At 38.3% G+C, this 16,650-nt stretch overlaps 1 protein-coding gene across 2 annotated transcripts; it reads right to left on the reverse strand.

The window, feature by feature from the left end:
- Positions 1-1,250: 1,250 nt before the first annotated feature.
- On the reverse strand, positions 1,251-15,469 carry LOC116324204 (C3a anaphylatoxin chemotactic receptor-like). 2 transcript variants are annotated; one of them, XM_031744778.2, is made up of 3 exons: positions 15,356-15,469; positions 6,290-6,470; positions 1,251-4,283 (listed from the first exon to the last, which is right to left on the reverse strand). In XM_031744778.2, exons 2-3 carry the CDS (start codon positions 6,461-6,463, stop codon positions 3,399-3,401), a joined length of 1,059 nt encoding a protein of 352 aa, XP_031600638.2. In that variant the 5' UTR covers positions 6,464-6,470; positions 15,356-15,469; the 3' UTR covers positions 1,251-3,398. The 2 variants fall into 2 exon arrangements, with proteins under 2 accessions (XP_031600638.2, XP_031600639.2); XM_031744779.2 differs by lacking the exon at positions 15,356-15,469 and adding an exon at positions 8,886-9,154.
- Between the last annotated feature and the right edge of the window lie 1,181 nt (positions 15,470-16,650).

Consider the following 16,650-nt stretch of genomic DNA (forward strand, 5'->3'; position numbering starts at 1 on the left):
GATATTAAACCATTGGTAAAAAATCCAAAATACCTTAAAGGATTTGTTACGAGTAGAAGTAGAACATTTTCCTCCTTCCTCCTTAAAATGTGAACCACTTTGTGTGACAGCCTTCACCCCAAATAACAATATTGGCATCAATATCAAAATTTTGGTTTTCCTACTGTTACCAAGTCAGAGGTACTCCAAACACATTTAACATTTTACTTTTGGTTACACATAACAACTGTGACTGTGTTCAGAAACTGTAATCTACTGCTTTATACACAGGTGGCAGTATGTGCAAGTGCATTATATCTAAGGAGACACCAGCCACTGTAACATATGGCTTCAAAGTCTGCTTCAGTGAGTGTAGCAGACAAGAAATATCCAAAATGAGGACAGTGTAATAATTTCCTTCTTAATAACAGCTTCCTCTTCTTCTGAAAGCTTCTTTTGAACAGCAGTTTCACAGAAATAATCAGATCACATCCTCTTTGCTTTTTTCCCCCCCATCTCGTTTCTCATTTTCACTTATTATAATACGTATTATAGCTTTCTTTTTGAAGGCAAGATAGTTGTTAATGCGTAGTTTTGTTTTGATTTAGCCAACTTGTTTAACCACAATGAGGCTGGTGGGCATCTAGAGCTCAGCTTCATTTGCAAAGACAGAAAGCCAAGTTGCTCATTGAGAGATTTACTTGAAGCAAACTAAAAAGTGCCACTTTTGTTCAGTTTGAGTAGTGATCTGTTCTTTAAGAAATGTAACTGACAAAGGACCAAATAAAAGTTTTTACATTACACCGCCTTCCAGAATTCATAACTGACAGTTCAACACAGTAGAAGAGTCTGATAACCCCCAGCTTATCTTCATGATGACAAAAGCCAAAGGACCAGGTCATATGGTGAAGTATTTCAGTCTTAGTCTTACATCATCTCATTTTACATCTTACCCTACGTATCCTCAGACAAGAACACTGATGTTGTTAAACTCCACAAAGGTATAAAATATAGCTTATAAGCTGAATGTCAGTGTTATTGTCTGTGCATGTTAGCTTCAGTATGGTTAAGGTTATGGTTGTGGAAATTCAATGGCAAATCTGTAAAAGTCTGCTGCTCTATGTCAAAGAGAAATATCTCCCTCCATTTAATCCAGCTTGAACATTACTGTCTGCGCCCTGCGTCATTTACACTGAATGTCAGAAGGATTTCATTAGTAGTTGAGCTGTTTATTGTAAACATAAAACACCAAAGCACTTTTATTTTTCAGTTTTTAATGAACACTGTGTTTCTTAAAGCACAGACATATTCCAGACCTTTGTACAATGACACTTCAAAATGAACCTTTATCAATATAATCCCATATACAGTGCTATTTACAAAGTCATATCTTATACTTCAGTTATTTACAAAAACCACTGTGCACATCATTGCAGCTACTCTAATGTGTAGCTTTTACGATGTTTTTATGGCAGAAATGTTATTAAACATAAGGAACAGCAGGTTTCAGATAAACAGTTTTATTGTACACAGAGGTATCCAAGTGATGTGTAAGCAGCTGAGTAAATACTCTGGAGCTGTGTTTTATGAGCTGGTTGCTATGGATTGATATTAACCAGATTCCATGTTCATAATATTTGACTGCCATAAAAGTCTCAGCCCACTCTCCCTCTTAAGTAACAGTAAGATACACACAGGATGGGTGAAATACTTTTGATGCATTTCTCATGGTAAAAAAAAAGACAAAAACAAAAACCACATATTGCAAGCTGTGGGCAACAACACTGTACAGTTTCCATTCATCTAACTTTCAGAATTACCTCTGTGCACAAGACAGAGTCGTGACTAAAGCTATTATTGACTTTCTTTTTAATCGTCTCACTTCCCTCTGCTTCGTCACAGTTCCACTTTTCTTCTGTTACTTCAATCACATGTTCAAAAACACAACTCAAAAATGTTTAAAAGAAACTTTTAAACATCTAGCCATCCATTCTCTTCCGCTCATTCTTATCAGGGTGGTGGGGGGGCTGGGACCTCTTCCAGCTACCATAGGGTGAAAGGCTGAATGCACCCTGGACAGGTTGCCAACCTGTGTCAGGACACACTCACACACTCACTACGGACACACTCACATCTATGGGCAATTTAGAGTCACCAGTTAACCTAACACCAGTAACTGCATTTCTGTGGACTGTGGAAGGACCCCAGAGTACCCAGAGAGAACCCATGCAATCACGGGGAAAACAAGCGAACTCCACACAGAAAGGCCTGTGAGTGAGACCACAGCGCTACCATACCAGATGCTGCCCACTTTGAATCACATGAAAAGTAAAACAGCTTTGCAATATATCTACAACACATTGTGTCTACTGTACAAAAGCTTTTTCTTAAAAATAAATATTTTCAGAAATGACTTGCTCACATTGTGGAATTTTTTAAATGCACCACTAGGAAATAAAATCTGGTTTGAGAAGGAAAAAATGAAAGAAGGAGAGTCACAACTTGAGTTACAACATTAGTTGTTTTAAATGTTTTTGCCCACTATGCAGAAATCAAGTACAAAGTCACCATCTTTATTATTTTTTAAGTACACTAATCTGGAGTCATAGAAGTCCTCCTCAAAACCATATAGGTACAGATCAGCTATTATGCGTATATGTTAGTGGAAAAACCTTGAGTGTAACTAAAGAACAAAAGAGGAGTGGCATTTAGATTATTCTAGTACTTGTCATGTTTTAGATCTTTATACTTCACGCCTTACTTTCACACTTTACTGATAGAAATTTAGAGAAATAGATAAATAACCCTTTGATTGGTGGTTGATTGCTAGTAATGGCTTTAGTTACATAAATGTTACAGTTATTAACAAGAAATATACATATCAGTGGACAACAGTAGACCTTCTTCTCTTTGTTGTCATTTAAAAAACAAATATGAAAAAAAGAAACTGTCCAAGTTGTCTGACAGGCATCTGTGTCAGTGTATGATCCTAGCTATTCAAGCTTGTTAGCATTAGCTGATTATTAGCACGCTACCCTCTTGTCTAATCTAAACATCAATTTTTCTGTTTTGCTGAATTATTTTATCCACATAAACTTACCTATTTATATTTATTTGTTAGTCTCTACGTTGTTGTGGATAGTAAAACCATAATCTTGTGGTACTTTGATATCACAGAGAGGTGTCAGTTTGAGACGTCCTTATGCTCTCTCATGAAACATCAACCCAGCTAATCCAGGTTAAGGTGGATGCTAACACTTCACAGCCCCTTTTTTATGGAGCCACTGTACATCAATCCAATCATAGGTGAAGACTTTCTATTTATTTCATTATCATTGTACAAATCATATAATGATGATACTGTGATAGGTTGAAATATGTCCTGTAAGCTTCAGGATCAATTGGGGCGGGACTTAAACTTAAACACTCACTGCTGTCTGACCCGATCCTGCCACTATGAGAGTGCTGTGCTTTGACACCGAGGTTTCGTCCAAAGAGCGATCGTTGGAGTGAGTTGTCTGTCCGTCAACATCATCTGCCAGAGCTCTTTTATAAACACCCATCAGACTCTGCCTGAATCGCCCCCTTACTTCTAGCCCCATGCAGAAGTACAACAACGGGTTCACACAGCTGTTAAAGTAGGCAACACCCTTTGCTACAGGGTACCAGATTTTCACCACTGCATTATTATTGTCCACCATCTTCACCAGTAGGAGGCAGTGGTAAGGTGCCCAGCACAGGAAGAAGGCAATGACCAAACATGCTAGTATACGCAGGGGGCGGGACTTCCCTGACAGGCGGGTGCGTCGGATTCCCACCCCAGCCAGCATGTAACAGACCAGAATCACCATGAATGGAAATATGAAGCCGCACAGGAAGCGGATGGAGTAGAGAGCAACTTTAGTGCTGTTGTATCCCTCTGCCTTCTCCTTCGGATCCACAGAGCACTTACTCAGGTTCTTCTTGCCTATGTAGACTTGGCGATGGATGAAGTAGGGGATGCTGAAGAGGATCGCTGCAATCCAGACGCAGACTGCCACCATCCTCGCTACCCACAACGTGCGTCGACGCTTTGTGAAGACAGGCTGCCAGATGCAGAGCACTCGATCCAGACTGATCACAGCCAGCAGGAAGACAGAGCAGAACATGTTGGCATATTTGAAGAAGCCGTTGAACTTGCAGACGAAGAGGCCGAAAGGCCAGTGCTCAAAGAAGAGCTTCTTAGTGAGAGAGAAAACTCGTGTGAAGCAGAAGATCAGGTCTGCTATCGCCAGATTCACCAGCCACACGTTGGTGACCTTTGGCTGTGGATGAAGAAGAAAATAAAACAACAATGACAACAGGAACATAAAGAAAACCAAAGCCATTATTTACATGAAGGATGTAACCTGATTTTGATGGCACTGAATTGCCATTATCATTTGTACAGCAGTAGTATGCACCCTCCTTTGCTATTTTTATGGGGCGACCATGGTTCAGGGGGTTGGGAAGCTCAACTTTAACTGGAAGGTTGCTGGTTCGATCCCCAGCTCTGTCTGTCTTGGTCGTTGTGTCCTTGGGCAAGACACTTCACCTACTGCCTACTGGTGTTGGCCAGAGGGGCCGATGGCGCAATATGGCAGCCTCGCTTCTGTCAGTCTGCCCCAGGGCAGCTGTGGCTACAGCTGTAACTTGCCTCCACCAGTGTGTGAATGAATAGTGGAATTGTAAAGTGCTTTGAGTGTCTAGAAAATCGCTATATAAATGCAATCCAGTATTATTACCTGGAAACAGCTTGGCCTTTGTATTGGTAACCACCCATTACTAGTGCTGTTCTGCAGGTTAAAGTAAGTACCTCTGAGAAAAGTGATAACCATGTCCCGTTGGGTCAGGCAGAGTGGATGGATATGTTTGCAACAACAACAATTGACTATCAGCACTCAGTGGACTGACCACATTCAAAGCTGGTAATTAAACATTATTATTTGTAGCCACACTATCCACATTTAGAAGCAACAAACCACCAGTCAGGCTTAATGTGTCGTGAGTAATTAGCTGATCCTCCTAATTTCTTCTTCTTACAGATCCACAGATTCCTTTAGGATTCATCACAACAATTTGCCATCCATGAACCTCCTTTGTGGTTTTCCTCTTTTCGTCCTCTTTCCCTACTTTGCCTCCAAACTGCTCAACCCCAGCTGTCCCTCTAATGTACTAATTTTTCAATCTTGTCCATTCTGATCACTCCCATTAAAAATCCTGGCATCTTCAGCTCTTCCACCTCCAACTCAGCCTCCTGTCTTTTTGTTAATGTCGTTGTCTTCAAACCATTCATCATAGCATTTCTCACCATTTCTCACCAAACCTTCTCTTGTAAATATCATCTTCATCCTTGCTGCTATCCTTATGTTACAAATCTCCCTGACACTGACACTCCATCCAATCCCCACTGCCTGTTTTCCTTTCTATACCTGTCTTGTTAGTTTGGATAGTTGACCACAGGTATTTAAACTCATCTGCCTTCACTATCTCGACTCCCTGTATGTCCACCTTTCTATCTGTCTCCCTCTCATTCACACACATGTATTTGGTGTTGATTCTAGTGACTTTCATTCCACATCTCTCCAGAGCATACCTCCACCTCTCCAGGCTCACTTGCTCTAACTATGATCACAATGTTACACTGTAGTCCACAGAGACTCCTGTCTGGCCTCATCTTTTAGCCTGTCCAGCACTACTTCAAACGAAAAGGGGCTCAGAGCCGATTCCTGATGTAATCCCATCCACCCACCAAGCCTTGAAGCCATCTGTAACTCTTACCACACATCCTACCACCGTCTCACTGTTCTTCTGTCCTGCATAACCCACACATACTTCTCCACCATTCCTGACTTCCTCATACAGTATCACAGTTCCTCTCATGGATCATAAGCTTTGTCTAAATCCACAAAGACACAGAACTACTTCTGACTGTCTCTGTACTTCTCCATCGACACTCTCAAGACAGTCGTCACATCTGTAGTGCTCTTTCTCTTTACAGAGCCGAGCTTCTGCTCGCTGATCATCACCTCTCTTGTTAACCCTTTGCCAGACTCTTGTTTCTTTAGCTATGATACACTTGGACATAAACGTTTTGGGACTTAAGTTGATTTCCTAATATGCTGCAAGAGTTTTGCCTGTTTTGAAGGGTTACATGAAAAAAAGGTTGTGTGAGCCATGATGTCAACTTGCATTGCAATTGCATTGTTACTGATGCTGACTTATAGGGAGCTATAAAATAATAAACTAAAATAATTCATTATTTCAAATATATTATACACTCCATATCTACCTTAAGTTTGAATCCAGCCACCCAGATCACCACAGAGTTCCCTGTGATGCCGAGTACAACAGTCAGCGTGTACAGGATGATGCTGACATTGTCCATGATGGCATCAATGTCCACCGCCTGGTCATCCTTAGAAGACTTGAGTGTGTGGGTGGGCAGAGAAGTATTTGGAAACATTGTGTGGCTGGAATAGAGAGAACAGAAAAGGGCCAAAATGTCAGGCATGTTAGTTATTGTGTAATTCAACAGAAATAGGGGAAGAAAACACAAGCGTCTGTATTTAAAAACTAATATAGATACACAGACTCTACCTATAGGCCAACTTTCTTCTGATTGGTGGAGCCCACAAATGCCTGACTGTATGTGTTTACAATTAGGCTTGGGAACACATATGACCTTGCTGACATCATAACGTCTAAGAGCAGGAAACATGTTTAGGGCAGTTTCATGGTCTCACATGGCTCTGCAGGTCCCTGGGTTTTGGTTTGCTTTTTAGTTTTGGACCCCTGTTTTATTGACGATCACGGGGCAGCTGGAGCCTGTTCCAGCTGCTACAGGCTGAGAGGTGGGGTACACCCTGGACACATCGTCTTTCTGTCACAAGGCTAACAGAGAGATGTTATTCATATCAATAAGAAATGTAGAATCACCAATTAACCTACCAAATCTTTTATACATTATACTCGTGTTCTCCTAATAGGTGAGTTTTAATCTTTAATATTTCTTTTTCTGTGTTTAACTGTCTTCTCTTTTTTTCAGTAAGTGTTTGCTTGTCTGCTCACTTCCTGTTTTACTTTGGTAGTTGGTTTTGTTTTTTGTCTTGTTTTCAGTTTATTTCCTCTGTGACTGTCTGCCCTGTTTTCACCTCCTGGCTTTTTTAGTCCCTATACCAGGAAGCAGACTGAACAAACTGAGTTTAATCACCACCTTAGAGTTTTCAGTTCCAGTGGAAGGAAACTGCCCTGAAGATTTAACTCAGTTTAACACACTTACTTTTTTTTATTTACCATGGAGATGTCAATGTAAAAAAAAAAAAAACCCACATTTAACCGGGATTTCAGGAACAACTTCTGCAGTATAATTCACCTTGCTCTGAACTTTGACAGCGACAGGAGCAGCAGGAAGGAAGGAATCAGAGAGAAACTCAGAGAGAAACTATCCAGTTAGAAGTTCACAGAGTCTGTAACGCTGTAACTGACTCAGAGTTGAAGTAAACTCTCTTTCTGGAACAGCCTAAGGCTCTGCTCTGGTTGGCTCCTGAGTTTTTCCAAAGTATAAGTTTAGCTCCTGTGTGTTTTATGGATGCCTGTGTTTCCCTTTAACTAAAAAAAGGTTTTTGTTTTTTGGCTGTGTGCTTGTCTTGCTTTTCAGTCCTCTCAACACTGCTTATCATGACACAGGTTACTTGTATATATACAGAGACAACTGTATTTGAAGTCATATTAAAGATGAGCTTGCACGATTATACAGTATAAGAAGGAAAATAATGAAAAACAGAATAAAAGCCACATAGACAAATGTATACATATATTAGTCTAATAAGTAGATTTTGACAGTCATAAGGACAACAGTTATACAATGCATGATGCACATGTTAAATAGACACATATCAAAGATCAGATATGGACATGTATCACACTTTTTTCATATCCAGCGTTCATCAGAAACTGTTACATTACTCAGTGTGTGTATTTTAACACTCAAAACAGGTCAGTCATTGTCTTTTACCCCGTAACATAAGATTATCTGACAATCGCGTTTACACTTCTCACTTACAGTTCTAGGTGAAATGTTTCAGAAACATGTCTTATTTCCTTCCTGAAAGTTCTTGGTCAGCTAATATTTTAGAGGCTTCTCTATATGTGCACTAATGCAGTGTGGTGTTGCTAACTCTTTTGTTACATGCTAAAAATATTTCAGCCACTTCAAACACTTTCCACAGACCTCCCATGCAAGTGGAAAAAAATCGCCTGACCTGCTCAGAAAACTCCAGAAATGATACCAAGTGGCTTTCGTGGTGTGTGAGGAGTCTTTATATACTATACTATACTATACTTATATACTACTCTACAGACACCTTACTGCATACAACTGGTATGCTGGTACTGCAGCTGTGTGCTAGGAGCATCAATCTGAGGTATTCAGATTAAGCTTTTTTGCTGTTCTGCCATTTAAACTTGAAAAATGTGTCATATTATTTTTTAACAGTGGTTATAAGATGTTACTCCTGTATCAGCACAATTTTCACAAGTATTAGAGAATCACATTTTTCAAAACACTCACTGCACATGTTTAGGAGTCACTCGAGGACAAAAGGTCTGGTCGTGAGAGTTTAAAGGGCCAAAAAAAGTCTAAACTCAAAATTAGCATGAGTCTAATAAGAAGACTGAGTTTCTTTTAGAATAAATATGTGGAACCCTCAAAGACCCGAGTTAGTTTAGATAAGTTTGATTTAGCTCAGCTATAGTAAAGGTGCCGACAAAACAATCCAACTGTGGTGGCCACAGCAAGCATAAAGCTATGTGCAGCACCAGATGTTAACAAAGCCTTATTAGATAAAATATGTTTCAGGAGGTCATAAATGAAAAAGTGATCTTACCACTGGAAGCAAATACTGTTGAGCTTTAAAGAAAAAGAGCCCAGCTGTCGAGCACAAACGTGGTTTCTGCTGTTTAGAGAAGCAAAGCGACTGCAAGGGGAAATGAACATGGCACTGCAGTGAGTGCACAGCCTACTTCAACCACAGATTAAAAAAAACAAAACACAATAAAAACACTGCCTTGTGTTTGAATGTCTCTGTCAACCAGATAAACTGCATTTTACATCCATGCCTAGACTTGTTTATCATACAGCTGGCAATGAAGTCTTCGAAGGAAGAAATTAAGGTTCCACGAAGTAATTACACTAATTTAGCTTCTGACAAAGCATGAAAAAAGCTCCGAATTGCTCTTTCTGTTTTTAAATTGTGGGACTAAATGATGACCAGACGTGTTCTTGCATAACCATTGTCTTTGTCTACAAAACAGTTCAACATTTTATCCTTTTGGACATTTGGATGAAAGTTTAAATAGTTAATTTGTCCAGTCCTGGACAAAATCTTGTTTTTTGGGCTCAGAGTGGCTCTGAGGCTGTTTATCCTGAAATTTAACTGCACATTTGTGGTAGATTTGAAGAAATTCCCCTAATGCAGCAATGTCGAAAGTGTGGGCTGTGGCCTAATCGGGGCCATGATGATAATGTGAGTGGGCTGCAAAATGTAGCATTTGTCTCACTGACAAAGCTACGTCCAGATGAACAAAATCAACTTTCTGAGACTAAACTAAAAAACCTTTAAAAAAAAAAAAAAAAAAAAAAGAACTAATGACGGAAAAACATTAGATGAAAATGCGACAGGACAGTGTTTTTAAATGGGCTGGGCATGACTCGCTACGCTGCGTTAAAAAAAAGTTGGTCCAGAGGACGAACCAAAAAATGCAATGGCCTAGATCAGAGGAGGCGTCACCTGACCTTTTTAAACTCAAGAGATAACGTGAGTCAAGAAGTGTGTCATCAGTCTGTGGAGGAAACAGATACAAATGCTAAAAAAAAACACAGATTTCTACCAGTGCTTTAAAGCATTCACACTCATTAACATTTAATATATAGTGTAACATGCTGCATAGACAATCATACTGTACAATACAATAATTATAGTTTTACAACTGTTTATTTATACTCACAATTGTATATCTGCAATCGGTATAGTTTTCATATTTTTAACCATACATAGAACCTGTTCATAGCTTGTACACTCTTAACAGCTATATCCTGTACATACTTATAGTTATAGTATATTAGTTGTAGTATATTCATAACATACCTTCACACCGTGTACATTGTAACATAACTATAATAGATCCATAATCTCTAATCTATCTATATTATTGCTAAATCACTTTCTGGATGGATGCAAACTGCATTTTGTTGCCTTGTACTTGTGACATGACAATAAAGTTGAATTCTATTCTCTGCTCTTCTAACAGTGTGCCAGTAAGGATGGTCAGAAAGAAAATTAAAAACACCGTCTCGGTCCAGTACGTGTTCATGCACATTAATCATTTCATTTCATTACACTCAACATAACTTTGAAATGAATTGGAGGATCTTTTGTGGCTGCATCATGTATGTGGTCTGAGAGACCTGAGGAGATGCGTCACCATGGCAACCAAAAGACTGAAGAAAATGAAGTTTTGTAATAATAAAAAAAAAAGTCGTCATAGTTGTCTAAACCCACTCAATCATTTTGTGCGGAAACGTGAGTCAATAACTTATAGTTGAGTTTTGAAAAACTGCTGTGAGATTGTGTTAGTATATGAAATACTGTTATGGTCTTAGAGCTTTAGTGTTTCGATTTTTTTGTATTTGTCAAATTTGTTGATTCCTGTATCGATTTCTTGGTTATTTTAACAGTGAATTATATTTCTTGTCATGTCATTGATTCCAGTTTTTGACTTTATGGTTTTCCTAGGAATGACTGTGATTCTCTGGTTTGATTCCCATTTAACACCATCTGTTTATATAGGGACTTTCACTTCTGCATGTTTTTGTTTTGTCTTTGTCTGTCACTGGTCTTATCTGTTGTCCTTTTGTGCCTCCCCCTGTGTTAGTTCATTCTTCATATTTTATGTCTTCTTGTCTTCTCTGGGCCCTTTGTCAAGACATTTGTAGTATACTTTGTGTCTGTTTGGATTCACTTTTTGGTTTGTGGCCTTTTTCCTTTGTTATGTTTTTTCTCATTCCTGGAAACATCTTGAACCTGCCTGTTTTCCACATTTCCCACATTAGGTCCTCTCCACTCCATACCTTCACAGATAGATAGCTTATTTTAGTTTAAACAACGGGCAAAATCAAGTCAAGTAAAACATAGTTTTAGAATTCATCTGAGAATCTGAAAACAATCTGAGAAGTGTCTTTGTTACCATCCAAAACTCCTGCATAGATGTTTTCTTTCCATTTACCAATTTTTCAAAGAATTGCCCCTTTTTTATTCAGAAAAACATCTTTGTTTATGCATTTTCATTAGTTAAAGTGTTAAACAGAAAGTTGGCTACTAATCTGATAACATGCTTGCAGATGTTCAGCAGAAAATTGCAGCAATTCTGAGAACTTTTAAGACAGGATTTGAATGCAACACCATCTGTTACTTTTATGGCTGTAGAGCATGTAAACAGGCTTTTTTTTTTTTTAATTCTTTTTAAATTAACATTCTTGCTAAAACCTGTTAAATGTGAATGGCTGTAACGACCACATTATAAAGAAAATAATAGAAAAAAAACTTCTGACTCTTTTACATACATAGGTGACACACATTTGATGTGGTTTACCAGCGGGAAAGTCAGCAGCCGACCACAGACTTCACAAAACACAAAGGAGATGAAAAGAAGCTCTAAATGTCATTTCCTTTACGTGTGAGGTGTTTCACATCTGAGGCATGCAGACAAAGAGGCAGGCTGTAGAGTAAATGAACTGTAGAAAACATTTAAATAGAATTGAAGTCATCAAATCGTTGTGTGTCTACAACTGCAAAAATAAGATCAAACACTGACAGGAAGTGTGAAAAAACCTGTTTTGCCTTTTAGATTCACTTTGCTTTAACAAAATGTTTCCTTACATCTGATTGAGAGCTTGAGTTGTGGGTGTGGTGGGTGCTGAAGCATGGACAAAGCTGCTTTTATGTAAAGTGAGGTAATAAAACGACATATTTAGAGTAAACCCTGCCTGTATGTACCAGCACATTTCTATTGATTTATAGCAATTAAACTGATTTTTATCTTCACTGTGACAGAGAATAGAACGTGAGATCCATTTTATCTGTTTCTCTCACCCACGTGTTGTGGATGTGATTCGGTTCAGTTTAGTTAAATTCAGATTTTATTTATAAAACACTAAATCACAACAACAGTCCCAAATCAAATTTTATCAAAGATAAAATCCAAACTTGGAGGTGGTTCCTCAGAAGAGAAGCCTGAAACCTGAAGGACCGACTTCACGTTCTAATGTTAAATATCATAGGAACTACAAGTAAACCAGCAGTCTTAAAGCAGCATGCTCTATTGGATCAACTGAAGGCTTTTTAGGGAGTTTTTAAGATAACCTGATGATAACGAATTATAGTAGCCCAGACCAGAGATAATAGATGCATGAACTAGTCTATTAGCATCACTCTGAGACAGGATGTTTCTGACATGGGAGATGATGAGATAATGTGCAAATGCAAAAAAGAAGATACAAGACTTATCAGGACCTCTCTGAAAGCGATTAAAAACTTAGATAATGCTGCACATTCGGTTTAAAGATGGTTATAAAATGAATGATGGCAGTTTTCAGTTTCAGGCTTCTGTTACTGTTTGTTTTGGCTCAGAGAGTCACAGCTCATCTTAATGCTAATGTTTTTTAAACACTAACTAACACATAAATCTGCCATCTCTCACTTTTCTAACATTTAATGGATGCTGACTGATTATGTGTAATGTCATGCTCATTATTCTTGTTTTCATTCACTGTACATGGCACAGTGTCTTTTGAACAAGAAGCTGATCTCCAGCTTGCATGTGAGTGCATGTGCAATACATTTAGGCTTTTAGGAGCTAATGAGCCTTCTATTTGCCTTTGGAGATGGCGAAGCCCTCGGTTTGTTAGCACAGTCCCACAGCCGTGTGACAAGGACCTATTAAAGCTTTTAGCTTTGATCTACAGACAGAAACATTACTCTTTTGTTTGGTCAGTTATTCTCCTGCTGTACAGGATGGATTGCAGTGAAACTAAGCACAGTCAGACTTTTGTACTCATGTGGAAACTACAGAATTTAGTACCTTTTCTCTTCTGCCATCAGCTATAATTAATATAATAAGAAGGAACTGAGAGCTTCAATGCAAATCCGTCATCAACAAAAAGTAAAAATGTCAATTTTTTCTGTATTGCTGAAAAAACTCACACATGCATCACATTATTGTACTAAATGTAATTACAGTGATCACATTACGGTCACAAATCAAACATTTTTTTTTTTTTTACCTGTAATAAGCTCTTTAATTATACACAACACAGAATCAAAACTAAAATCAGCTGTTTTCCATTTGTGTGCAGGCTTCAGTTTATCAGGAGTGGAAATGTGAACATTACTTTCATTTTTTTTTTCAGAAATAAAAATAAAAGAAGAAAGCAACAATAAAAAGAATATATCATTATAACAGGGATTTGTTCCAGTTTGTGAGACTGTTGCGTTAAGGTATTTTGTTACCTGATAATTATTTGCTTTCATAGTTTCTACAGAAGTAACTGATAGAGAAAACTTGTAGAGTCAATTCATTTCAAATATATGTCAATCACATGAAGTTTGAGAAAGGTTTTGATGAACTGTATTAAATATAAATCTCTGGCAGGTTTTAAAGTCTGAATATTTTACAAGGAAGTGAAAAGGTATGCCATCTTTTCCCCTGAACTTTGGCTGGCTCTTTGAACAGCAAATGACCACAAAGAGTTTCAGATGTGAGCCGGGCCGGACCAGGACAAAAAAAATCAGCCCTGGCACTTTTGCTCCAGGTTGCCCACCTTGATATATCATGCATGTGCATATTATGTATGTATTTCATTTTGATTGATTATAGATATTGAAACAAGTTTTAATCAGGTTGGTGCAGTTGTTGTTGGGTTATGTCTTTGTTCCACCGTTCCTAGTTATGCTCCTCCATCGTTTTTCTCACCACATTAATTTCATGTCTCTTCCTCACTTCTCCACAGTTGATGCTAGCAGCAGCAGCAGCAGCCTGCTGTGGCTGTGAGGTTACGAGTTGTTGCTGGTACAGCTGTTCACTGTGCAGTTTTTTAAGTTAAATTAAATGCACAAGTTTACAGTCTGAAATATCGAAATATGGTGGTAAAATCATGAAATAACCTGAATCTAATAAAGATTTAAAGTACTGAATTATTTTGACTATATCACAGAAACAGACAACAGATTTTTTTGAGCAGCTTTAACACACACAAAAAAAAGACCGGAACTCTCTGCCCCGTGTCTCTGTGTTTAAATGTAACATATAGGGAACCTGAATTTGTGGTTTGTAGAAGTCATGATTACACATATACAATATGTTGACATAATCTTAGATGTCTTTTGTGGTAGCATTTCCTAATAACATTCTGTATGTATAAAACAGTCATTGTGAAATTTCATAGAAGATACTGTCCATGCACAAAAACATTGTATAATAACTAGAAAGCTGCTGTTTCTGCATGTTATTTTTGAAACACCAGTGTTTTCCATACCAAAATTCTTGCACAGCTTATAAAATAGGCACATTATTAAAGCCACCCTCCACAACAGTCACAATTTATCATGTGACCTCTTGGGAAAACTAATTGCTCACGCCTGATTTACAGCCTCCTCTCATCTAGGTCACTAACTGTGTTTGTGGTGTTGGTGTTTTCTGAAGTATTTGTAATGCATGGGTTTTTTTCCGGGTACTCTATCACTCTACCCACAGTCTAAAGACGTATACATTAGATTAACTGATTATTATAAATTGATTGTCAGTGTAAACGTTTATGTATTTGTATTATCCCTGTGATAGACTGGGGTCCTGTCCAGGGAGTACCCCACCTTTCCCTCATTGTCAGCTGAGGTAGGTTACCTCCCAACCCTGCACTGAATTAGTGGTTAATAAAATGAATGGATGTATTGATAAATGTTCAAAAATGTTCTGCCTGCTAAACCTGTAGCATCTAATGTGCGATCAAATCTGTAATAATTTTCTTTATGGGTATGGTCTTTATATTATCATAACATCTTTCCCCTTTTTAGTCTAGTATGAATCACAACCACCAGCCTATCATAAGTTCAATCAAATATATACAGCTCAAGCGCTTCCCTAATAAGGAAACCCTACCAGGTTTTTTCTTTTTAAAAATGTGGATGATGTAAGAAAAAAGTATGTAAAAACTCCACAGTAAATGTACAAATTTTAGTCATAAGTGGGAAATATCAAGTAAGAGTCTCATCTGACAAATCCAGACAAAATTCAGAGTCCTTACCTGCAGTTCCTGAACTGATCTCTCAGAGCTGAGGTGTGCTTCAGTCGGTCAGAGGCAGAAGTGAAGATGTGTGCTCTGTTATCTGTGTCGCAGTTACTTCAAGTGGTTCACTTTGTATCATGTCTATCACACATGCAGACTTCCTCTCTGTGTTACTGTCATGTGTCTAGCTTTGTCTTCCTTTCTGCATATAGCTGCTTCTCTTTTTCCACAAAACCCACCCTCACGTCGCCTCTCTGTTTGTCAAACACACACACAGATGCATAAGCACGGACACTGAATGACCGACAAATTAATCAGACTTTAGAGCGATTGCTTTCTTCTTCAGCATCACATTTATTCAAACGGAGCCGCTGACCTTGCTTAATTAGAGCAGAGGGATTCACGCATTGTCGTGAATGTTGGAGCCGTCTCACCTTTTTTAAAATTTTGCTGATTTCCATTAAATGTATGCTCAGATTTTAGAGAAGCAATTTATTAAACTGAACCGCAGCCTCTATGTCATCATGAGCTGGTCACAGCTGTTTCCAGGAAACATGGGCCTCTTTGGCCTTGAATAGTCATCCAGTAACAGAACGTCACAACAGAAACTGAGGAGACCACAGATGTGGCTAATGCAACTCACTCCTCTGAAGTAATAATAAAAAACACACAAAAAATGAAAGTAAAAGAATTTGTATCATAATGAAAACGTAACCAGGCTTAAGTAACATGTCTGATCCGTATTACAATAAACAGTTAACTTAAAACACAAGCTTTACTGACAATATGTATAAAGAGAAAAATCTTTGTCTGCTGGATGACTGCAGGATCAGGGCCATGCAGAAAAGAGATTGCCAGAACAGATCCTCTGATTGTGCACAAACAGTGTGGATTTAGTTCAGAAGAAATCACTGAAACAGGTCAGCAGTAAAAGAAGAAGATCAACTACTTACAGAGATGATATTAAAAGAAAGTGGATAATGAGGCAAGTAAACATTAAAACCCCGAAAGCCACACGAGGGACTACACTTTCAAAAAAAAGGAAGGAAGGAGACAATGAAAAAACGGAAAACACTCAGCAAAACACAAGCAAAGAAAGAACTGAGGGTTACAACAAAATCCAGTGATCAGTGTTTAATGATCATAATTACCTGTTTGACTTCTGTGATCACAAACACTCACGGTTTAAAGTCAAAACATAGATATCCCCAAACTAAACTGCCCCAGTATGCACACCATTTAATTCTTCTGCTTCTGAACTACAATTTCACAGTTTGCCTTGAAATGACAACTTCAAAAAAACAAAACAAACA

Source organism: Oreochromis aureus, linkage group 22 (genome assembly GCF_013358895.1).
Source record: "Oreochromis aureus strain Israel breed Guangdong linkage group 22, ZZ_aureus, whole genome shotgun sequence".
Taxonomy (NCBI): domain Eukaryota; kingdom Metazoa; phylum Chordata; class Actinopteri; order Cichliformes; family Cichlidae; genus Oreochromis; species Oreochromis aureus.

Excerpts from the sequence above, each read along its gene's own strand:
- LOC116324204 (XM_031744779.2), bottom strand. The coding sequence starts at position 8,995 with ATGTTCATTTCCCCTTGCAGTCGCTTTGCTTCTCTAAACAGCAGAAAC. Across the intron at positions 6,471-8,885 it reads AACAGTATTTGCTTCCAGTG|CCACACAATGTTTCCAAATA; the intron begins GTAAGATCACTT and ends TCTCTATTCCAG. Across the intron at positions 4,284-6,289 it reads TGGCTGGATTCAAACTTAAG|CCAAAGGTCACCAACGTGTG; the intron begins GTAGATATGGAG and ends CTTCATCCACAG.